This window comes from Lithobates pipiens, unplaced genomic scaffold, assembly GCF_037356315.1.
Source record: "Lithobates pipiens isolate NorthernLeopardFrog02 unplaced genomic scaffold, aLitPip1_a1.2 Scaffold_28, whole genome shotgun sequence".
NCBI classification, from domain to species: Eukaryota; Metazoa; Chordata; class Amphibia; order Anura; family Ranidae; genus Lithobates; species Lithobates pipiens.
In genome coordinates this window covers 52,135,869-52,161,958 of record NW_027507789.1, presented here as the reverse complement: position 1 = coordinate 52,161,958, position 26,090 = coordinate 52,135,869, and the positions used below count along the sequence as shown (strand labels likewise).

Genomic DNA, 26,090 nt, shown 5'->3' with positions numbered 1-26,090 from the left:
TCAAAATAAACTAATATCAATTAACAAAATGGAAATTAAATGATCAGAAGAGAAATCCAAATCAAATCAATAGTTGGTGACCACCCTTTGCCTTCAAAACATCACCAATTCTTCAAGTCTTCTAGGTACATTTCTTCTTGTTTTTGAAAGAATTCAGTAGGTAGGTTGTTCCCAACATCTTGGAAAACTAACCACAGATCTTCCGTGAATATAGGCTCAAATCTTTTTGTCTCTTCGTGTAATCCCAGATAGACTTGATGATGTTGAGATCAGGGCTCTGTGGAAGCCAAACTATCACTTCCAGGTCTCCTTGTTCTTCTTTACACTGAAAAAAGTTTCTTAATGACATTGGCTGTATGTTTAGGGTTTTTGTCCTGCTGCAGAATAAATTTGGGGCCCATCACACACCTTCCTGATGGTATGGCATGATGAATAAATATTTGCCTGTATTTCTCTATCATTGATCCTGACCAAACCTCCAACTTCATTTGCAGAAATACAGCCCCAAACTTGAAAGGAATCTCCACCATGCTTCACTGTTGCCTGTAGACACTCATTATTGTACTTCTCTCCAGTCCTTTGTGAACAAACTGCCTTTTGCTATAGCCAAATATAAAAAAAATGTAATCATCAGTCCAGAGAACCTGTTGCCATTTTTCTACACCTCAGTTTTTACATGATTTCGTACTCAGGACTTGGAAACTAGGCTAAGCGACTCAACTATTCACACAAACAAACCACAATGATTAGTGTTGCTGGCTATACCTGGTGGCACTAATTGTTTTGGAAAAACTCAACAGACTGGCTGTATACATGTTGATTGATATTTGTGTATTTATATTTATTTTCTTGGTCACATTTAGTTGCACTGAAGAATATATACACACTGTAATCAAATAGATCTACTTGTGTACATACATGGATTGAAATTTGGCTGGTCCTTGCTGAGCTGGCCAAATTTAGATCGGGGTATGGCCAGCTTAACATAAGAGATGTCTTTTGCCAAGGTCGCAAACAAAGCAATACTCTCATTTAACCACCCAGTAAAACTTACCTTGATGTACGTATCTTAATTAAAGTAACATTAAAGGTTTGCTTTTTTTTCCTTTAAAATAATAAACATGTCATAGTTACCTGCTCTGCGCAATAGATTTGATAGGAAGCTGCTTCCTATGAAGGCACTCGTGCAGGTTTGCTCCCAAGCCACCTTGTCTGCATCCATTGATACAAACATGGCGGCAAGGCCCCACCTTCTGCTCCCTCATCATAGAATGCATTGGTAATGCAAGGTAAAAAATGCCCCGTACACACGATTAGACTTTTCGACAACAAAACTGTGGATTTTTATTCGAAGGATGTTGGCTCCAACTTGTCTTGCATACACACGGTCACACAAATGTTGGCCAACAATTACGAACCTAGTGACGTACAAGACGTATGTGATATCTCCATTACGAATGCTAGTTTTACAAGACTGAGTGCTTCTGGCTCGTACTTGATTCCGAGCATGCGTGGAATTTTTCAGATGGACTTGTGTACAGATGATCTGAAAGTCCAACAAAAAACATTTGTTGGCGGAAAATTTGAGAACCTGCTAGCCAACATTTGTTGTCGGAAAATCCAATCGTGTGTACACGGCATAAGACTAACTTACAAACACTTTAACCTAACCTAACTTAAATTTGGTTAACTTAATTAAATTAAGGTAAGGTGATGAATTTACCTTAATGTATAGCTAAAATCAAAGCTTCTTTTGTTCAATTTTCAATAGAATTTATCAAGAAAGCCATTGATCATGTCTTTGTTGATGTATTAATTAACAAAATTACAAGCAGATCCAGACTGGCCATAGGGCAGACTGGGCCTTTGCTCAGTGGGCCAGAGCCACCCGGTCCATGGCTTGTTGATGATGACCAGGCCGCACAGAAAGTGGAAAGCAGCGACAGCGGTCTGGACAGGGCTAACACAGACTGCGGCTGCTGCTCACCTCCCACTATGCGGCCATGCCTGTGTCTCCTTCACTCCTTCAGCTGGCTTCCTGGCTGAGCTGAGTCTCTCTCTCACACACAACTCAGCCTCAGAGACAGCGCTGACAGTCCCCCCCCCCCCTTCGCACAGACGGGAGAGGAGAGAGAGCTTATCTGCTCCTCCTCTCGCCCCTCTCCTCCTGTATCTGCCGTTTGATCCCTGTATCTGAAGTTTGATCCCAGTAGAGGAAAGCTGCTGACAGTCTATGCCTGAGCCAACATTCCGAGGTGAGTAAGCTCACCCTCTCTCCCTCTCCCCTGCCTCCTAGTGTATAAACTAATTTATCACTTTCACTCAGACAGTACACAAATGTATGGCCTCTTTGCGTACCACACTGCAAATACAGCTATGCTGAGAGCGAGCCCCTTGTGCACTCAATTACCGGTGGCTAACAGAAAGCTCCCGATCACTGCTTGAGATGGGGAGCTTTCCAATCATGTGACCACTATGCCAGTCAGTCACAGTGGTCACATGATCATAAACCCTGCCTCCTGGCATTAGAAACCCCTTAAAGGGCCAGGAGGTGCCGGTGCAAAGGTGTTAAGGGGTGCTCTGTGGACTCTGATGCAAGGGGGAGCTTTAGTGCACAGAGACCCCTTTACACCAGAGTCCACAGCATTCCCCCTTACATCAGAGCCACCCCCCTAAATAAGGGTTCTCAGAACATCCCTTACATCACAGTTCTCCTTTTCATTAAAGCCCCCCTTAAATCAGGGTTCCCCTTTACATTAGAGTCAACAGAGCTCCCCCTTACAGTGTAAGTGGAAATGCTGCAGACTCTAAGGGGGACTGTGCAGATTCTGATGTAAGGGTGGCTCTGTGGACTCTGATGTAAGGGGGCTGTGTGGACTCTGATGTAAAGGGGGCTCTGTGGATTGTGATATTAGGGGGGCCCTCTGGATTGTGATGTAAAGGGGGCTCTGCAGACTTTAATTTAAGGGGGGCTGTGCAGACTTTAATGTAAGGGAGCAGGGGCCGAGAGGATCTTGATATCTGCACAGTGAGCAGACAGTAAAAGGGGGTACTGTGATTAGAGAGAAGGGGGTCCAGGCCTGATTACAAGTGTTTTCATGGCAGAATAAAGTTCAGCGAAATCACTTAATCCCTACTAGATCCCTACTTTAGTCGGATATGTCTATGAGAATGTTCTATTCAAGCTGTGGTTACATCCTTTATACCTTTATTTTCTATTACCAATTCCAGTAAATAATTTTTTATTTCTTCAAATCTTTCCTCTTTATTTTTTAAAGGCTTGCTTGCCCTTTGCTGTATTTCCCTGTTATCTACCTTTGTACATATCTCACGCATGCCTTCTTTTTCAGGTTGCTCGGGACAACTACATGGCAATGAAAGATTTTTTCCGTCTGTTCCCAGAGTTCAGTGAAAATGAATTTTACATTGCAGGAGAAAGTTATGGAGGCTTTTATGTTCCAAACCTGGCTGTTGAATTGTCAAAAGATGATAGTATAAACCTGAAGGTGAGACCTTATTTTTATACAGTAAGATTCACTCAGAATACATTTTTTTTAAATGATTTATGGATGAACTGCTAGATGAAAAATATTGATCAGGCTGTTAAATGATGACCTAATCTCTATAGCTCCCTTAAGACAAGCAGTGGACTCATTGAATGGATTTGCACTTTGCAAAGTGCAGTTGCTCCAAAGCTTAGTAGATGAGATGAAGCTTAACTTTGCAAAGAAGACCCAAAGAATACCCAATCACATGCAAGGGAAAAAAAAAAAAGGATGTTTGCTTGCAGATGATTGAATGATGGAAATCAGCAAAGCTTCCCCTCATTTACTTGGCTCTGGAGCAGCTGCACTTGCAAAGTGCACAGTCTATTTGCCTTTAGTAAATCCACCCCAGTGTCTGTATAAACTGCTTTCCTACTACACTCTACTTTGCCACAAACCTACTTGTTTTACAGTCAGCTACCAAAACAGCAGACAAAATTTGTATTATAAGGTTTTTTTTTCAAAAAAGCACTTGTTCAGCAGTCTACAAAAGTCACATAAAATACACTTCAGACAGCAAAATATTACTAATTGTATTGTCAAAGGTCAGTCATTATCCATGAGCATTTGCTTCATTGCGAGCGAACCATACTATACAAATATTGTTGCTATTTTCTACTGATTTTATTTAAAGTTGAATTTTTTTTGGTTTTTCTCTTTTCTGCTGTGCAGAAAATACAACATGAGGATTAATACGGCCCCTACAGGGGTCCTACCCTTCCCATGACATACAATATATGACTTCCATGTAGTCAGATGACACTTTAGAAGAACATAATGTATGCTAGTATACAGTTGTGCTTATAAGTTTACATACCCTGGCAGAATTTATGATTTCTTGGCCATTTTGTAGAGAATACGAATAACACAAAAAAAATTCTCACTCATGATTAGTGTTTGGCTGAAGCCATTTATTATCAATCAACTGTATTTAGTCTTTTTAAATTATAATGGCAATAGAAACTACCCAAATTACCCTGATCAAAAGTTTACACACCCCAGTTCTTAATACTGTGTATTGCCCCCATTAACATCAATGACAGCTTGAAGGCTTTTGTGGTATTTGTGGATGAGGCTCTTTAGCTTCTCAGATGGTAAATCTACTAATTCCTCTTGGCAAAAAGCCTCCATTTCCTGTAAATTCTTGGGCTGTCTTGCATGAACTGCATGTTTGAGATCTCCCCAGAGTGGCTCAATGATATTGAGGTCAGGAGACTGAGATAGCCATTCTAGAACCTTCACTTTATTCTGCTGTAGCCAATGACAGGTCAACTTGGCCTTGTGTTTTGGATTATTGTCATGTTGGAATGTCCAAGTACGTCCCATCTGCGGCTTCCTGGCTGATGAATGCAAATGTTCCTCCAGTATTTTTTGATAACATACTGCATTCATCTTGGCAACAATTTTGACCAAATTTCCCGTGCCTTTGTAGCTCCCACATCCGCAAAACATCAGCAATCCACCTCCGTACCTTTCATCATAGGCCTTGTTGACTCCTCTCCAAATATAGCGTTTATGGTTGTGGCCATAAAAAAAAATTTTGGTCTCATGACTCCAAATAACTTTGTGCCAGAAGGTTTGAGGCTTGTCTCTGTGCTGTTTTGGCGTATTGTAAGTGGGATAGTTTGTGGTATTTGCATAGTAATGGCTTTCTTCTGGTGACTTGACCATGCAGCCCATCTTTCTTCAAGTGCCTCCTTATTGTGCATCTTGAAACAGCCACACCAAATGTTTTGAGAGTCCTGTATTTCCCCTGAAGTTATTTGTGTTTTTTTTTTTTTGCATTCCGAACAATTTTCCTGGCAGTTGTGGCTGAAATTTTAGTTGGTCTACCTACTTTCAACAGAGCCCTTCATTTTCCACTTCTTGATTAGAGTTTGAACACTGCTGATTGGCATTCTCAATTCCTTGGATATCTTTTTATATCCCTTTCCTGTTTTATACAGTTCAACTACCCTTTCTCACAGATCCTTTGACAATTCTTTTGGTTTCACCATGACTCAGAATCCAGAAACGTCAGTGTAGCACTGGATAAAAGAAGGAAGGGTCTGTCAGGAGTTCAGAAACTCATTGATCTTTTTATACACACACACTAATTACAAGCAAACAGATCACAGGTGAGGATGGTTACCTTTACTAGCCATTCAAACCCCTTTGTGTCAACTTGTGTGCATGTTATCAGGCCAAAATCACCAGGATATGTAAACTTTTGATCGGGGTCATTTGGGTAGTTTATGTTGCCATTATGATTTAAAAAGAGTAAACACAATTGATTGATAATAAATGGCTTTAGCCAAACAGTAACCATGAGTGAAAGAAATGTTTTTTGTGGTATCATTGATATTCACTGAAAAATGGCCAAGAAATCATAAATGCTGCTAGGGTATGTAAACTTATGAGTACAACTGTATCTAAGTCAATACTACAACAAGACATGTAATACCATAGTTATACAATATTACTGCAATTAAGTCCGGATTGATTGTCTTAATAAAATAATAATGTTTAGAAAACATTGCATGTGTATTTATTTGTATTAGACCCATATTGTAATCTGCCCGTTGTGCATGTCTAAGTAACTCGGAAGAGCTTAAATGATGGGTATACTATCCATCACCTACAAGGACATATAAGCCCTTGTACACATGGTCAGACATTCCGACAACCAAATCCGTCGGATTTTGTCCGACGGATTTTGTCCGACGGATTTTGTCCGAAACTGTTGCATACACACAGTTGGACAAAGTTGTCAGAAAATCCGATCGTACTTAACGTGATGACATTATTTCGTTAGGACGGGACTACATTCAGGCTAGTAGCCAATAGCTTTGGTCTAGGAATTTGATCTGAGCATACTCCGACGGAAACAATCCGATGGAGCCCACACACTGTCGGATTATCCGACAACACGGTCCTATCGGACATTGTCCATCGGAATGTCCGACCGTGTGTAAAAGGGCTTACAGTTATACCAATTATTGCAGTAATTGGTGCAGAATTTTGGAATTATGTGCAAATATGGGGAGGACAACTGTCTACTCCAAAAAATTGGTGGTGGGGGGACAACCCCTTACTTTTAAAATAATTTTTTCCCTGGACAGGATAGAATTTACATTGACTTCTGTTTGTTGTGGGTGGGTGGGTCTGGGGAAAGGATTATAGTATCAGGTTGATATATTTCCTCGTCTAGCATTAGGGATGGGCCGAACACCTCCCGGTTTGGTTTGCACCAGAACATACCAAACAGGCAAAAAATAAGGCAGAACACACGAACACTGTTAAAGTCTATGGGACAAGAACATGAATAATCAAAAGTGCTCATTTTAAAGGCTTATATGCAAGCTATTGCCATAAAAAGTGTTTGGGGACCTGGGTCCTGCCTCAGGGGACATGTATCAATGCAAAAAAAGTTTTTAAAAATTGAAGTTTTTTCGGGAGCAGTGATTTTAACCACTTCAGCCCCGGACCAATAAACACCCTAAGGACCAGAGGTCTTTTTCCAATTTCGCACTGCGCTGCTTTAACTGGTAATTGCGCGGTCATGCAATATTGCACCCAAACGAAATTTGCGTCCTTTTCTTCCCACAAATAGAGCTTTCTTTTGATGGTATTTGATTGCCTCTGCGATTTTTTTTTTTTGCGATATAAATGGAAAAAGAGCGAAAATTTTGAAAAAAAAAGATATTTTCTTCTTTTTGTTATAAGAAAAATCGAATAAACTAAATTTTAGTCATACATTGAGGGCAAAATTTATTCAGCCACATGTCTTTAGTAAAAAAAATGTCAATAAGCGTATATTTTTTGGTTTGCGCAAAAGTTATAGCGTCTACAAACTACATTTTCTGGAATTTACACAGCTTTTAATTTATGACTGCCTATCTCATTTCTAGAGGTGCTAAAATGGCAGGGCAGTACAAACCCCCCCAATGACCCCATTTTGGAAAGTAGACACCCCAAGGAAATTGCTGATGGGTATGTTGAGCCCATTGAATATTTATTTTTTTTGTCCTAAGGGATTGAATAATGACAAAAAAAAAAAAAAAGTTGTTACTAAATGATATATTGCTCACACATGCCATGGTTATATGTGGAATTGCACCCCAAAATATATTCCGCTACTTCTCCCGAGTATGGGGATACCACATTTGTGGGACTTTTTGGGAGTCTAGTCGCGCACGGCACCCCGAAAACCAATCACCACCTTCAGGATTTCTAAGGGTGCAAATTTTTGATTTAACTCCTCACTACCTATCACAGTTTCGAAGGCCATAAAATGCCAAAATAGCACAAAACCCCCCAAAATGACCCCATTTTGGAAAGTAGACACCCCAAGCTATTTAGAGGCATGTTGAGTCCATGGAATATTTTATATTTTGCCAACAGTTGCGGGAATATTACAAACTTTTTTTTTTTGCACAAAGTTGTCACTAAATGATATATTGCTCACACATGCTATGGGCAGAAGTCAAATTACACCCCAAAATAAATTCTGCTGCTTCTCCCGAGTACGGGGATACCACATGTGGGGGACTTTTTGGGAGCCTAGCCACGTACGGGACCCCGAAAACCAAGCACTGCCTTCCGCATTTAAATATAAAATGCTACCAAAAAAACTGTTAGCGATCGCAGGGATCAGGCCTGACTCTGCGATCGCTGCAGTTATGTGTTTAGTGTTTTGTAAGTGACAGTGATCGATCGATACTGCACTTGGGTGGGCTGGGCAGAGGGGCAAAACGCAGGTGCTAGCAGGTATCTGGGCTGATCCCGCTAACAATGCGTTTTTTTGGAACCCTGAACTGCTGGGGACGCTAGTATAGATCTGATCAGATCAGATATTGATCTGTTCAGATTCTATACCACTATGGGAGGTGTATGCTTTGCGCGTGGGTGTTAGCGGTACTGGCACTAACCTAGCGCTGCCTGGGGCGACGCAGACCCTGACCCTAAAACCTAATTGATATCACCCGCCAGGTGATCAGGGGGTTAAACCTTTATTGGGTAATAAATGGTGGGTGCCCTGATGCTATAAAAAGCAAACTAACCAGAGTCACCCGTAACACTTATACGGTGATCAGTGGTGAAAGGGTTAACTAGGGGCAATCAGGGGGTTCAAATTTTTATTAGGTAGTATATGGGGGTCCCTGGCGCTATATAAAAACCTGACGGGGAACCTAAATAACTAACTGGCTAACCAGCGTCACCAGTGACACTTATACTGTGATCGCTGGTGAAAGGGTTAACTAGGGGCAATCAGGGGGTTAAAACCATTATTGGGTAGTATATCGGGGTACCTAGCGCTATAAAAACCTGGCGGTGAACCTAAAAAAATAACTAGCTATCTAGCGACAGTAGCGACACTGATGCAGCGATCAGAAAAATGATCGCTTAGTGACACTGGCAAAAGGGGGTGAAAGGGTTAACTAGGGGCAAGCAGGATGTTAAAACCATTATTGGGTAGTATATCGGGGTACCTAGCGATATAAAAACCTGGCGGTGAACCTAAAAAAATAACTAGCTACCTAGCGACAGTAGCGACACTAATGCAGCGATCAGAAAAATTATCGCTTAGTGACAGTGGCAAAAGGGGGTGAAAGGGTTAACTAGGGGCAATCAGGGGGTTAAAACCATTATTGGGTAGTATATCGGGGTACCTAGCGCTATAAAAACCTGGCGGTGAACCTAAAAAAATAACTAGCTATCTAGCGACAGTAGCGACACTGATGCAGCGATCAGAAAAATGATCGCTTAGTGACACTGGCAAAAGGGGGTGAAAGGGTTAACTAGGGGCAATCAGGATGTTAAAACCATTATTGGGTAGTATATCGGGGTACCTAGCGCTATAAAAACTTGGCGGTGAACCTAAAAAAATAACTAGCTACCTAGCGACAGTAGCGACACTGATGCAGCGATCAGAAAAATGATCGCTTAGTGACACTGGCAAAAGGGGGTGAAAGGGTTAACTAGGGGAAATCAGGATGTTAAAACCATTATTGGGTAGTATATCGGGGTACCTAGCGATATAAAAACCTGGCGGTGAACCTAAAAAAATAACTAGCTACCTAGCGACAGTAGCGACACTAATGCAGCGATCAGAAAAATGATCGCTTAGTGACAGTGGCAAAAGGGGGTGAAAGGGTTAACTAGGGGCAATCAGGATGTTAAAACCATTATTGGGTAGTATATCGGGGTACCTAGCGCTATAAAAACCTGGCGGTGAACCTAAAAAAATAACTAGCTACCTAGCGACAGTAGCGACACTGATGCAGCGATCAGAAAAATGATCGCTTAGTGACAGTGGCAAAAGGGGGTGAAAGGGTTAACTAGGGGCAATCAGGATGTTAAAACCATTATTGGGTAGTATATCGGGGTACCTAGCGATATAAAAACCTGGCGGTGAACCTAAAAAAATAACTAGCTACCTAGCGACACTAGCGACACTGATGCAGCGATCAGAAAAATTATCGCTTAGTGACACTGGCAAAAGGGGGTGAAAGGGTTAACTCTAGGGGCAATCAGGGGGTTAAATCTTTATTGGGGGGTGATAGGGGGCTACCCTGGACCTAACACTAACTGCCCTGACAGTTTTTACTTTTACAACTGACACTGAATGCATTGATCAGTAAAGAAATGATCAATGCAATCAGTGACACTGTGACTGGGGGGGGAGGGGGGGGCGATCGGGGGGGGATCGGGGGGGGGGGGGTTTTGTGTACCTATGTGTACCTATGTGTCAGTGTAGTGTTTTGGTGCACTTTCTTTTAGTCTTCTCCTCGTAGTCCGGTCAAAAAGACCGCCCCGAGGAGAATGACATCACTTCCTCCTTCCTGTGTAAACAATACACAGTGGGAGGAAGTTCGTCATTGGCCAGGAGCGATCGAGAGGGGGTGGCCAGAAACCAATGGCCATCCCCTCATCACGGATCGCTCCCGGAGGGAAACGGACCGCTGTATCCAGCGGGAGGGGGTCCGATCGGACCCCCCATCCGCTGGAAGGCAGGCACGTACATGTACGTGCTTGTGCCTGCCTGTGCCATTGTGATGACGTACAATGGCAATACGGCGGTCCTTAAGTGGTTAATAATGCTTAAAGTGAAACAATAAAAGTAAAATATTCCTTTAAATTTCATACCTGGGGGTGTCTATATTATGCCTATAAAGTGGCACATTTTTCCTGTGTTTAGAACAGTCCCTGCAAAAAATGCAATTTCTAAAGGAAAAAAAGTCATTTAAAAGTACTTGCGGCTATAATGAATTGTTGGTCCCGGCAATACAGATAAAAGTCATTGAAAAAAACGGCATGATGTCTCCCTAGTCCATTAGGTCTGGTATGGATATTAAGGGGAACCCTGCGCCAAAATAAAAAAAATAGCGTGGGGGTCCCCCAAAAATCCATACCAGACCCTTATCCGAGCATGCAGCCTGGCAGGCCGCAGGAAAAGAGCGAGCACCCCCCTCCTGAACCATACCAGGCCACATGCCCTCAGCATGGGAGCCCCCCAAAGCACCTTGTCCCCATGTTGATGGGGACAAGGGCCTCATCCCCACAACCATTGCCCAGTGGTTGTGGGGGTCTGCGGGCGGGGGGGGCTTATCGGATACCATTACCATTACCATACCATACCATTTCACAAAAAAAGTGTCAAAATGTTAAAAAAAGACACAAGGACACAAGTCCTTTATTAAAAAATAAAAAAAATAAAAATGTCTCACGAAGTCCATTCATCTTCTTCTCTCGCTCCGCCGACGGACTGAAAAAGAAAAAACAAAGCCATGACCGACTCCCCTGAATGATGCATCTTTGCTTTGACAGTTCTTATATAACTGAAGGCAGGGCCACATGGGGACGGAACAAGGTGACCCCGTCCCTCTCTGATGCAAGGCAACTTCTCCATGGCTTTCTCAGGGTCTCAGAGGGGGACCTGAAGGGTCTGGTATGAATTTTGAGGGGGGCCCCATGCCATTTTTTTAAAAACATTTGGCGCAGGGTTCCCCTTAATATCCATACCAGACCTAAAGGGCCAGGTATGGAATTTGGGGGGACCCCCCCCCCCCCTGCAATTTTTTTTTTACATTTTGGTTTGGGGTTCCCCTTGATATTCATACCAGACCCAATGGGCCTGGTAATGGACTGGGGAGATCCCATGCCATTTTTTTCAATGATTTTTACCTGTATTGCCGGGACTGACAATTCATTATAGCCGTGAGTACTTTTAAATTACTTTTTTTCCTTTAGAAATGGCATTTTGTGCAGGCACTGTTCTAAACACGGGAAATATGTGCCACTTTACAGGCATACTATAGACACCCCCCAGGTACGAAATGTAAAGGAATATTTCACTTATATTGTTTCACTTTAAGCATTACTAAAATCACTGCTCCTGAAAAAAACTGACGTTTTTAAAACTTTTTTTGCATTGATACATGTCTCCTAGGGCAGGACCCGGGTCCCCAAACACTTTTTATGACAATAACTTGCATATAAACTTTTAAAATGAACACTTTCAATTTTTCATGTTAATGTCCCATAGACTTTAACGGTGTTCTGGCGGCTTTCGAATTTGCCCGGAACACCACATATTGTTCGGTGTTCTGCAGAACATCCAAACAACCAAAGTTCGAGCTTATGCTTGGGCCGAAACCGTTCGCCCATCCCTATCTAGCATGCCCATCAAGCAAATTTTGGGAATCAGTTTTAGTTGTTAGCAAGATTTTTTAAATAAGCTTGAAATGTACTATTTCTCTCCAGTATCTAGTCAGCTTGGAGCATCTCCATAGCATGTGGATCAGGTCCTGTTCCAGTGTGACATCTAATTTTTATCTTTGAGGTGGAACTACACTTCATCTGGGTACCACAAACCAAAAACGGTAATAATATTTACAATGCCTTCAAAAAGTATTCATACACCTTGAAATTTTCCAAGTTTTGTCATGTTACAACCAAAAACATAAATGTGTTTTACTGGGATTTTATGTGATAGGTCAACACAAAGTGGCACATAATTATGGAGTGGAACGAAAATGATAAATGGTTTTAATTTTGTTTTCACAAATAAATATCTGAAAAGTGTGGTGTGCATTTGTATTCTGCCCCCTTTACTCTGATACCCCTAATTAAAATCTAGTGGAACCAAGTCACATAATTAGTAAATAGAGTCCACCTGTGTATAATTTAATCTCAGTATAAATACAGCTGTTCTTTGAAGCCCTCAGAGGTTTGTTAGAGAACCTTAATGAACAAACCGCATCATGAAGGCCAAGGAACACACCAGACAGGTCAGGGATACAGTTGTGGAGAAGTTTAAAGCAAGGCTAGGTTACAAAAAAATATTCCAAACTTTGAATATCTCATGGAACTCCGTTCAATCCATCATCTGATGGCAAAACTGCATACCTACTAAGACATGGTCGTCCACCTAAACAGACAGGCTGGGCAAGGAGAGCATTAATCAGAGAGGAAGCCAAGAGGCCCATGGTAACTCAGGAAGAGCTGCAGAGATCCACAACTCAAGTGGGAGAATATGTCCACATGACAACTATTAGTCGTGCACTACACAAATCTGGCCTTTATGGGAGAGTGGCGAGAAGAAAGCCATTGTTGAAAGAAAGCCATAAGAAGTCCCATTTGCAGTTTGCGAGAAACCATGTGGGGGACACAGCAAACATGTGGAAGAAGGTGCTCTGGTCAGATGAGACCAAAATTTAACTTTTTGGCCTAAAAGCATTTTGCTATATTATGTGTGGCAGAAAACTAATACTGCACATCATCCTGAACACACCATCCCCACTGTGAAACATGATGGTGGCAGCATCATGTTGTGGGGATGCTTTTCTTCAGCAGGGACAGGGAAGCTGATCAGAGTTGATGGGGAGATGGATGGAGCCAAATACAGGGTAATCTTAGAAGAAAATCTGTTAGAGTCTGCAAAAGACTTGAGACTGGGGTGGAGGTTCACCTTCCAGCAGGACAACGACCCTAAACATATACCCAGAGCTACAATGGAATGGTTTAGATCAAAGCATATTCATATGTTAGAATGGCCCAGTCAAAGTTCAGACTTAAATCCAATTGAGAATCTGTGGCAAGAATTGAAAATTGCTGTTCACAGACACTCTCCATCCAGTCTGACAGAGCTTGAGCTATTTTGCAAAGAAGAATGGGCACCACACTTTTCAGATATTTTTATGTAAAAAAATGTGAAAACCATTTACCATTTTTCTTCCACTTCACAATTATGTGGCACATTGTGTTGGTCTGTCATATAAAATCCCAATAAATACATCAATGTTTTTGGCTGTAGCATGACAAGATATGGAAAATTTCAAGCAGTATGAATACTTTTTCAAGGCACTGTAAAGCAAACTCCTCCATCCATTCATGTCTCCATGCTTTACTTTGTTGAAAAATCACTGTGAAAAAAAACCCCTGGCATTTCTGGCTGTGACCATCTTTAGTAAGGGCAGATGATTCATGCAGCATTTACTTCCTGCAATCCTCCTGCCCTCAATGTTGATTGAGAGATTGAAGTTCCACTTTAACCTTGTTACTGTAGCGAGATACAACTTTAATTACTCCCTGTGATGTCATCACCATACTTCTAAAATTCTTGCAGGGGCAGCTGCTGGAAGTTCATATTGATGTAGTCATGCCCCCAGAACTACATATTCCAGGAGACCATTCTCTGCACATACAGTCAGGTCTATAAATATTGGGACATTGACACAATTCTAATCTTTTTGGCTCTATATGCCACCGCAATGAATTTGAAATGAAATGAACAAGATGTGCTTTAACTGCAGACTTTCAGCTTTAATTTGAGGGTATTTACATCCAAATCAGGTGAACGATGTAGGAATTATAACAGTTTGCATATGTCCTCCCACTTTTTAAGGGACCAAAAGTAATGGGACAGATTAACAATCATCCATCAAACTTTCACTTTTTAATGCTTGGTTGCAAATCCTTTGCAGTCAATTACAGCCTGAAGTCTGGAACGCATAGACATCACCAGATAATGTGTTTCATCCCCGGTGATGCTCTGCCAGGCCTCTACTGCAACTGTCTTCAGTTCCTGCTTGTTCTTGGGGCATTTTCCCTTCAGTTTTGTCTTCAGCAAGTAAAATGCATACTCAATCGGATTCAGGTCAGGTGACTGACTTGGCCATTGCATAACATTCCACTTCTTTCCCTTAAAAAAACTCTTTGGTTGCTTTGGCAGTATGCTTCGGGTCATTGTTCATCTGCACTGTGAAGCGCCGTTCAATGAGTTCTGAAGCATTTTGCTGAATATGAGCAGATAATATTGGCTGAAACACTTCAGAATTCATCCTACTGCTTTTGCCAGCAGTCGCATCATCAATAAATACAAGAGAACCAGTTCCATTGGCAGCCATAGATGCCCTCGTCATGACACTACCACCACCATGCTTCACTGATGAGGTGGTATGCTTTGGATCATGAGCAGTTCCTTTCCTTCTCCATACTCTTCTCTTCCCATCACTCTGGTACAAGTTGATCTTGGTCGCATCTGTCGATAGGATGTTGTTCCAGAACTGTGAAGGCGTTTTTAGATGTTGTTTGGCAAACTCTAATCTGCCCTTCCTGTTTTTGAGGCTCACCAATGGTTTACATCTTGTGGTGAACCCTCTGTATTCACTCTGGTGAAGTCTTCTCTTGATTGTTGACTTTGACACACATACACCTACCTCCTGGAGAGTGTTCTTGATCTGGCCAACTGTTGTGAAGGGTGTTTTCTTCACCAGGGAAAGAATTCTTCAGTCATCCACCACAGGTGTTTTCCATGGTCTTCCGGGTCTTTTGGTGTTGCTGAGCTCACCGGTGCGTTCTTTCTTTTAAGGATGTTCCAAACAGTTGATTTGGCCACACCTAATATTTTTGCTATCTCTTGCTTCACTGATAGTGACAGCTCTTTGGATCTCATATTGAGAGTTGACAGGCAACAGATTCCAAATGCAAAAAGCACACTTGAAATGAACCCTGGATCTTTTATCTGCTCCTTGTAAACTGAATAATGAGGGAATAACACACACCTGGCCATAGAACAGCTGAGCAGCCAATTGTCCCATTACTTTTGGTCCCTTAAAAAGTGGGAGGCACATATACAAACTGTTGTAATTCCTACATCGTTCACCTGATTTGGATGTAAATACCCTCAAATTAAAGCTGGAAGTCTGCAGTTAAAGCACATATTGTTAGTTTCATTTAAAATCCATTGTGGTGGTGTATAGAGCCAAAAATATTAGAATTGTGTCAATGTCCCAATATTTATGGACCTGACTGTAATACTGTCTGTGGACAGACTATTGGAAGCAAGGCAGCATTGTTCTGATGGGAAAAAATGTATTTAGGAATATGGAGAGGCACAGTACAGGTTCTGTAGTTTAACAGGCAGGACTGACAGCACTGCTTGGGACACCACTCAAGCAAAGGCACTCTGTTGTCAAACGCAACAAGAAGTTAGGAACAGACTGGATTTCTGGCAGATCAACATGTATTTTTCTGTATGTAGTGCCCTGCTCCTGATAGGCAGATGCTATTATTTTTTAAAATATTGTTGTCTGAAGCTATAGTTGGCTCAGACTGATTTTCTCTAAAAGTTCTGGTTTCTGTACCAGTCCAGCTGGGTTGTACTGATTCCCACTTGACCGTAGGTGTCGCTGTCACCTCCGGTGGGTGTGGAAATGCAGCAGGCTGGATGTATTGAATACACCCTCTTGTTTGAAAATGGTTCAGTGGGAGTGGTTTCCCTTCTGTGCATTCTGGGAGAGGGTATTTAAGGTATCGATGCCATTTTTGGTGGTTAGTTTTCCGGGGTCCACTACCCCGACCTCATGGCCCTCCTGGCCTGGGGTCTGTGTCGCATGTTCCTGCACCTCGGGGCAGGGGCTAGTGCTACATGTACCTGGAGTGTTTTAAAATAAAAACATGGGGAAATGTACATGTATTTTGACAATGCAGTGAAAAGGATTTTTTTTTTTTTGCCTAGATATACAGTACACTTGTATATAATATATGTTTATTTGCAGGGAATCGCTATAGGAAATGGACTGACTGATTATGATATAAACGATAACTCTCTTTTTTACTTTGCCTATTATCATGGTCTAATAGACACCAAGTAAGTGAAATATTTTCAGAACATTTTTCTTTAATCAGTTTATTGCCCCCAGCAGGTTGGTGGGGTGAAGGGGGGTCTGTGAAGTGAACCTGCGTTTTGCCTATACTTACCTGCTTTTTACTTACCACTTCTTTCAGACAGTGAAAGCAAATAGAGGAAACATTTTTTTATGATCCAGTCAAGTCAATAATTGGAGCTTACAAAAGACTGAAGACTGTCTCTGAAACTCATGTGCCAGCGCTGGAGGCTTAATCAGCCAGCCAGCAAGTTCCAGACCTGTCACATAAGATGAAGGCGAAAGGGCCACACACTCCACCCAATAGAAAATGCTGGGTATTTACCTTTGCTGAATGGAGTTGAGGGGTAGCTAAGAAAGGGTATTTTTAGTTGGGATGATGGCAAATATGTGATTCTGTTACTTTGCCTTGCATGGACAAAGCACAGATTAACTTTAAAGCCCAATGTGAAAATTATCTCTTGAGTCAATTGCTTGTTTGGATCTAGGGGACTTGTTAAAATAGATGTACTTACCCAATCCTCAACTCCTACAAACCGCAAGACCGGTCCTCTCAGTGTCTTTATCCCTAGCGGTCTAAGGTCCTGGCTTTATCAAGACCAGTGCAGGGTCCATATCCCGACTTGGGACTACCGCCCGGTGGGGGAGTGGAGGATGAGGTAAGTAAAGAAGCTTTCACTCTCCCCTAGACCAAGCAAGCAATTAACCCTTATAGTGCAGATGAAGCCCCACTATAAGGAATAATTTTCAAGTTTCCCAGAATTGGACTTTAAAGTTCTGTGACTGATCATACTGCTGCTGTTTTGTCTATCTACTAATAGAAGAACAAATAAGGTGTCTGCACATTTATGTTTTAAATTTTTTGTTGCTTTAGATTGTGGTCAGAACTGCAAGCTGCCTGCTGTAAGGATAATAAATGCGATTTTAAAAATGCCAAAGACGAGATATGCGAAGCAAAAGTGAGTATTAGATCCACTTTAAGAAAACTATAAGTTACTGTCATTTACACAAAATATTATACTTTGTTTATTAACCTGCAAAATTATCAATAATTTCAGTAAAACCATGTCTCCAACATTGCCAGATCTCACTGAACTGTCCCGGGTTTTGAAAAGAATCCAGAGCATGTGCCACTATTGATTGAATGGGCAGTTACCGGGCCAAGCTGATCGCCACAGAATTCAATGGATAGCCAGCAGGCCAAACTGTCTGCCAGTTAGTTCAGTGGCACCACCAGGCAAATCTGTCCAAATAACCACCAACACTGAGGGATGTTTTCCTCTGATGGGGCAGTTTTAACTGTACTTATTTAATTATTTATAGCTGGACTCCATAAAATTAAAAAATCTTCCCTTGCAGTGGGGCAACCAGTAATAAAAGCATGTCAGGGTTAGGTTGATAACTATATTTAAATGTCACTCCAAAGAAAAATGATATTCTTAGGGGAAAGGTTAGGTTTTTATTGCTGTCTATGGCCACACTTGAAAAATGTATTTTCATTTCTTGTCCTAGTTACAACACAGCCAATGAGCACACATCAATGAGAAATTAAAAGTAGATGTAAACCTTACACACCTTGGCCAGTCCACCTCTGTGTACTACCTACTCCCTATATTACAATGTGAAGAGAGGGAGGTATTCTGTAGTCCTAAAGCACTTTGTCTTTAAACACTCTGCTGTTCCATAGACACCTTAGTTGAATTGAAAGACTGGAGTGCCATAATGGAGTGTTGAAGACCAAACATGGAGGGTTTTATTCCATTGCTGTCATAAATGCATAAGCCAATAGGGGGGATTTACTAAAACCGTTGACTGCAAAATCTGCTGCAGCTCTGCAAAGAATCAGCTTCCAGGTTTTATTTTCAAAGTGTAGCGCTCACCCCGAAAGGGCCTTCTAATTTGGTCCCAAGTTTCCTTCCCCAAGAAGTGTACTAGCAGCCAAGCACACAGTCTCCGATACTCTTCTGGCTCAATAATTAGTCTAGGGGTACCTTTTTATACTTTTTTACAAACTTGGGTGCGTGCAAGATAACAATGGTATACTCCAGCAACTTTAGTAGTAATTTGAGGGTGGCTATCTTCCTCTTAAAGATTCATAGCACAATCCTTGAAGCAGTAAATGATGGGCTGAGCTATACAGCGACACCAAGAACAATGCCCACTATAAGTACAATCTGACTCTGGTGCAAGAGACATAGTAGCATCACACAGTCACTGAGATCTCACACACCGGTCTATACTCACAAATGTCTCTGGATAGTTGGATGCCTCCTTCCAATATCAGCCAGACATTTCTCCCATGAACTCTTTAGACCAGATCTCCCAAAAAAATTCCAAGGTCAGCTCCAGCAAAGCTCAAAGTTCAGCAGTATAGATAACCCCGCCACCAACCCCCCTCCCCCCCAGCTAGCACAGCTGGGACCTTGATGAGCAAACGAAGAAGCACAGCTTGGCTGCCCAAAAGGGCAGGAGCCCTTTGGGCTGGAATCTTCTTGTCCAGGATAAGAACCCCTTTGCTCCAGGTTTCAAAGTATTTACTGTATGCTCTCTCTCAGACAGAATCTGGACACCCTCCCCCAGAGATTGATTGGGACCACATAAATATTCATACTGTACATTTGACTCTTCCAGCCTTCTATCTTCCAGAACCATCCAAAAGACAGGGGGAATCTGCCAAACCCAGAGCCCATTAAACTCAGAGCAGACCAGAGTAATCATAAGCAGCTCCACAGATTATAGGAGAGCCAAAGAACTAAACCTAGACCTAACCTAGCACCTATCTAGGAGGGTGCTACAAAAGCTTAATTAAACAAGCTGAAGTTAGAAGCTGACTGACTACCATGCACAGCTGCACCCGATTTTCATCGGGGCATAAGAATATGGCTGTTGAGGGATGGAGAAGGGAGGTGGTGCTACCTGGGTTATTCTGAGGAGCCCTGACCAATCCCCAATCTGGATTGGCAGGGGGAAAGCCTCTTTAAATACCCAGAGTCAGCCCAGTTGGGGAGGAGTTGATCAGGTAGAAGATGGAGATGGAGTGTTAGGCTGTTGGGGACTTTGAGGGAGCGCCCCAGTCTGGGGGGGTGACCTTCGGACTGGGCTCGGGTGCGGACAGGACCCTCTTACAACCCACAGAGGTGTCCTGACCAGGAGGTACAGGAGGAGCAAAGAAGACAGCGGGAGAACACTGCTGGGCAAGTCTCCAGAAATTCCACAGAGGCAACAAAGAGGGCTGGTGAGTGTTTACAGAGTCGAGAGGACTGGGAGGCACGCCTGAGAGGACTGAGATGGAGTGGTCTGGGATGGGTACAGAGGCAGTTTGGAGGATTGTGGTGGCATGGGCAGAGGATAGGGGCAGCTGCAGCCAGGAGGGTAGGCAGTGCCTGAAGAGGTGGTACTGGGAGCAGTACCCACAGGGACAACTAGCACTGAAACTTTCTATTTTTGCTACACCATAGGGTCTCTGCCTGCAAAGGGCATCTGCTGTAGGCCTGGCTGAGCCAGTGTCAGGCCTACAGTGCTAGCTAGTCTGGGAAGTGCAAGCAAGTGATGTGCTGGAGGAGTGAGGAGTAATAGTCTGCAGGCAAGGAAGTGCAGCAAGAGAAGAGAAGATTGTATGTATTGTGGTGTATATAGTTGGTCCCAATATTGACTGTTGATTACTTGGGCATCTCATAAGTTTCCCATCCTCAGCCAAGTTAAATTCCCCTCAATAAAACATAAAAAAACAAGTGCAAGGACTGCTTTCATGTCTCTGAGCAATTGAAAAGTGTGTGCCTGGCTAGGACAGGGTGACAGACGGACCACAACATTCAGCAGCCCCTACTGGGGTACCGCTACACATAAGAAATCCTCATGTTTTAAACTGAGTTTCACTTTAGCCCCTTCACACCACCTCTGATGACCCTTTAAAGGGGCTCTAATACTGGTAGGTAGGGTTGCCACCTGTCTGGGATTCACCCGGACAGTTTGGGTTTGGAATCATGTGTCCAGGTTTCAAACTGCCTGAAACCCAGACACATTATTCAGACTGGACTATGGCTTCCCAGCAGGGTTGCTGGAAGCAGTTGTCTAAGCCGAGCATGTCTGTTACAATCTCTTTCACACTGCCCAAAGCCAGCACTAACAATTGCCCCACACACACACAGACAGGAGAGGAGAGAGGGCTCAATCTGCTCCTCTCCTTCCCATCCCTACCCTTCTGTGTCTGCCCAAACTCTAATCCCTAGTGCCTCAGAAAAGGAAAGTGGGGGCAGGAAAGTCCAGCAGCCTCAGATACATCTGGATGAGAGGTGCGGACTGTCAAGGAGCTCACCATCCTTCTCCCTCCTGCCTCTGATTTAATACGCTAAGGTAAATCAAGGTTCTCAGAGCACCCCTTACATCAGAGTTCCCCTTTACACCAGAAGCCACAGTGTTCCTCTTACATCAGAGTTCTCAGTGTCCCCCCTTAAATCAGGGTTCCCAGAGTATCCCTTATGTTAGAGTCCCCAAAGTTCTCCCTTACATCAGAGTCTGCAGAGTCCCCCTTACAGTGTAAGTTCAGATGTAAAAGGGTAACACTGCAGATTCAAATGTAAAGGGGGACTCTGTGGATTCAGATGTAAAAGGGCAACTCTGTGGATTCTGTTGTAAAGCTTGTGATTAACTTCATATGATTAGAAATGTTATTTAATTGAAAAATATATGTATAGTTTATATGTTTATACTATTAAAAAAATGCTTTGTTCGGGTTTGACTTGAAGAAAAGGTGGCAACCCTACTGGTAGGTGGCATGGCTTGGATCATGCGACTGCTTACAGCAGTGACATGATTTGGAGCTTGTTACACTGCCTCCAGATCACAAGTAATAACACTGACATGCTCCAACAGCGTGATACTAGAATTACCGTCAGCACCAGGCGAGTTTCTAGGTGGCAAAAAGGCCAGGGCTGGCACAGGGTCGGCGGGGGGTGGCGGTGGTAGTGGCGCAGGGTTTTTTGGCTGGGCGGTGGGGTTGTGTGTTTGTGTGGTGGGGTAAGCTCACTTGCTGGTTGCTGCCTGGCTTGCCAGTGCCCATCAATGCTGACCACTAAACTCACCTACCTGACACGCACTGACTGACCTACCTGACATGTACTGACCTACCTGACACACACTGCAATACACACACTGACCTACCTGACATGCACTGACCTACCTGACACGCACTGACCTACCTGACACGCACTGACCTACACACACTGACCTACCTGACATACACTGACCTACATACTCTGACGGTAGTGACACACACTGACCTACCTAACCAGGAGACTTCACGTGTCCTGCAGCAGCTCAGTCGTGGTGTGCAGTGTGTACAGCAGGGAGGAGAGGAATGCCGAGCTGGGATCTCACAGTGGCGTGGCAGCCGCATTGTAATTCCCGCCTTCTGGAACCTGCAGTGCCTATGATGTACGTCACACATCCCACGTTCCGCCATTGGATCAGTGGGACGTCCATCATTGGCACTGCAGGCTCCAGAAGGCAGGACCTGTTATGTGACTCGGCTGCACTTGGCGGCACTCGGAGGCGCACATCGGTACTCGGGATCAGATCGGTCGTCGCCCGGCGGCGCTCGGGGCTACTAATACAGTTATGCATCCCTGAGACCCGGGGCTTTTCGGGGGCCCATTTGGGGCTCCAGCCACCCCTTCTGACGCCACTGGTCAGCACGCTCTCAGCTCCCATCCTCTGGCCAAGTCAGGATTGTGGTGGCTTTGCATTAAAGCCCACTTTTCCTGCAGCTGCATGTATGCGCTATGCATTCTGCAAGAGGGTAAGTTATTTTGAGTCTCAGACCCAGAACAAACATCACAACACATAAAGCTTGTATTCAGCAATGGCAGCTTCCGGTGGCGGCCCATCCATTAGGGGCTCCTGGGCGCCACCTCATCTCTTCAGGCCACCCCCCCATATGGAAATGGATAGATTGATGCATAGCATGAATCTATCCATGGCCGCCGCGGCCATCCCCTATTCACGCATCCAGCCCCTTTCGGGGGAATAGACGCATGAGTTATAGCGGCAGGGGATTTTTTTGAAGCACCTGATTAGACCCAGAGGCTCTAATAGGCTTCAAAATAGGGTAGGCTCGGGTCGCAGAGCATGCGACCAGAGCCCATCCAGGTGTATTAGAACAGCGAATGAATATTTGCTGTTAAAACACTGATCCTCAATCCGGCCAAGAAGCAGGTGTGAGACCCGTTTTCCAATTGGCCGAAAAGAAAAGACTCCCAATTGGCCACCGAGGAGGAGAGAGGAAAGGGAAGCCGCCGCCCTGGGGAGCAGGAGAACAAGAGGCCCTCGCCGCCGAGCAGGGGGAAGCCACTGGTGATGGGGTAAGTGCTACCGACCGACTGACAGGGGTGTTTACCATACTGTTTGCTGCCCCCCCAAAAAAAATGCTTCGACCAGCCGCTACTGGCAGCTTTCATGATTCTCACGTGAAAGAACCCCATTAATGATTTTTCTCTTTGTCTAGACGACGGTTGCTTTTTCCCAAATTCATAGGGACAAGCTGAATATATACAATTTGTACAAGAAATGCGAATATGGGAATCCTGAAGAGATCAGGTATTTCAAAATGCTCTCTCGTATATATATATTTTTCTCTTCCTATAGAAGGATATATTGGTTATACACATTAACCCTTTCGCTGCCGGAGACGTTTTTGCACACGTTTAAAAAATCATTTTAGGCCTGAATATTACACAAAACCCCCAAACCTTACATATTTTCTGAAAGCAGACACCCTAGAGAATAAAATGGTGCTAGTTCCAATTTTTTATGCCACACGTTATTGCCGCAAAGGTATTTTAGTAAAAACACACTAAAGTGAACATTAGGGCAAACAAACGCCAAAAACTACCCACATTTATGGTAAAATATAAAAGACGAGATTGCACTGAGTAAATTGATATCCAACATGTCAAACTCTAAATTTGTGTGCGCCCGCAAAATGGCGACAAACTTCAGTTCCCTATATTTTCTATAGGCAACGCTTCAAAAGCCCCCTGTAAATATCAGTTTAGTGTTATGGAGGAGGTCTTGTGCTAGAATTATTGCTCTCACTGCGGCGTGCATGGCATAATATGTGTATCACAATCAACGTTTTCACGTGTAGGCGCCCCCCGATGTATGTGTTTATGTTTGTATGATACAGTTTAAAGCACCAGCAAGACTACATTAGAAATTATGTTATAATTAAAAAAAAGTATTACTTAACCACTTAACTCAATGACCGGGCCATGTTTTGCGATAGGGCACTGCGTCGCTTTAACTGACAATTGCGCAGTCGTGCAAAGTTGTACCCAATGAAATGACAAATTGACATCCTTTTTTCCCCCATAAATAGAGCTTTCTTTTGATGGTATTTGATCATCATTTTTATTTTTTGCGCTATAAACAAAAAAAGACCGACAATTTAAAAAAATCAAACAAAAAAAAAACACAATATTTTGTACTTTTTGCTATAATATATATCCCCAATTTATTTTTAAAAAAAGCTGAGGCCGATATGTATTCTTCTACATATTTTTGGTAATAAAAATTGCAATAAGCATATATTGATTGGTTTGCACAAACGTTATAGAGTCTACAAAATAGGGGAAAGATTTATGGCATTTTTATTATTATTTTTTTTTAAACTATTAATGGTGATGATCAGCAATTTTTATTGGGACTGCGACATTACGGCAGACAGATTGGACACTTTTGACACCATTAGCATTTATGCAGCAATCAGTGCTATAAAAATGCACTGATTACTGTGTAAATGTAACTGTCAGGAAAGGGGTTAACAGTAGGGGGCGATCAAGGGATTAACTGCGTGTCCTAGGGAGTGATTCTAACTGTGGGGGGATGGGACTGCCTGGGTGAGGAGACTGATCATTTTTCATACTAAATATGAACAACAGATCGCTCTCCTCACCCCTGAGAGCACAGAGATCTGTCTGTTTACATTGACAGATCTCCATTCTGTCTCTGTGTGGAGCGATCGCTGGTGCACGGCGGTAATCGTGACCGCCAGGCACATGCATCGGCTCTGGAATCACACCCCCTGGTGGTCAAAAGGCGAATTGATGTACAGCTATGTGGGTTTGCCCAGGGGAGCCAACCTGTCATAGTAAAACTGGGGCAGCTGGTCGGGAAGGGGTTAAATACATTTTTAGACATGTGCGATTTGTTTCATTACGAATCAAAATGCGGACATAATATGCATGATTCAGAGATTTAGATGTATCTGAATCTCTGAATCACAATAGTAAGGCCTCTTTCACACGGGGCGGATCAGTAATGATCCACCCCGTGAAGATCCGCTCGCTCAGCGGGGATCGCTCCGTTGTCCCCGCTGAGCTGGCTGCGGACAGGGCGGTCTCCGCACACTGTGCGGGGACCGCCCTGTCAGCTCTCCGCTCTCCTCTATGGGGATCGGACAAGCACGGACCGTCTGTCCGTGTTCGTCCGATCCGCTCTGCAGACAGATAGAAAAATAGGATTTTCCTCCGTCTGCAGAATCGGACTGTTGCGGAGGCGGACGAAATCGGGTGTCTGCGGATGCTCATCCGCAGACACCCGCTATCCCATAGGGATGAATGTATGTCCGTATTTCATCCGCAAACGGATGGATGAAATACGGACATATCGTCCGCATGTGTGAAAGGGGCCTAACGGGTTTCAAGTAATCTGAAATAAATCATAATGAAAACAATCTGTATTCATTTGTTTCATTCAGATGACATGATGCCATAGTTTGGGCCTTTTGTTAATGTTGGAAGCATCCAAAATAACGTTACAAAATAATAAATTATCCAAATCCATTGGTTTTTATTCTAGTGAGCGTAGCATGATAATTCTAATGACATTCTTTTTGCATTGGGGTTGAAATGTGTTTAATTTGTATTTGTGTGGCCCAACAAATAAAGTCAATTGGGAATGGGGAAATGATTGGGATTATATATTGTGCAGGAGTGATGTATTCTGGTAGTGCTGTCTGATTAAATTAAAGTAAATTTGTGATGTAAAGTGAATTTGTAATTGTCAGTTTCACAGTCTAAGCCCTTGTACACGTGGTCGGACATTCTGACGGAAAATGTCAGATCGGATCGTGTTGTCGGATAATCCGACTGTGTGTGGGCTCCATCGGACTGTTTCCGTTGGAATATCTGACGGACAAAGTTTTAGAGCTGGGTTATAAAACTTTCTGACAACATGATCCGATCGGACTTTGTCCTATTGCGTGTAGAGAATTCCGATAGGACAAAGTACCACGCATGCTCAAATCAAATTCCTAGACCAAAGCTATTGGCTACTAGTCCCGTCCTAACGAAATAACGTCATCACGTTACGTACGATCAGATTTTCCGACAACTTT

The 26,090-nt window shown here is 43.1% G+C and overlaps 1 protein-coding gene across 1 annotated transcript in view; it reads left to right on the top strand.

The window, feature by feature from the left end:
* The window catches only part of LOC143935396 (lysosomal protective protein-like), a 75,164-nt gene that overhangs the window by 16,797 nt on the left and 32,277 nt on the right, over positions 1-26,090 (top strand). The window contains exons 6-9 of the mRNA XM_077459231.1: positions 3,351-3,506; positions 16,589-16,680; positions 17,571-17,655; positions 23,199-23,290. Coding sequence (XP_077315357.1) covers positions 3,351-3,506; positions 16,589-16,680; positions 17,571-17,655; positions 23,199-23,290 — 425 coding nt within the window. The remainder of the gene's footprint in view (positions 1-3,350; positions 3,507-16,588; positions 16,681-17,570; positions 17,656-23,198; positions 23,291-26,090) is intronic.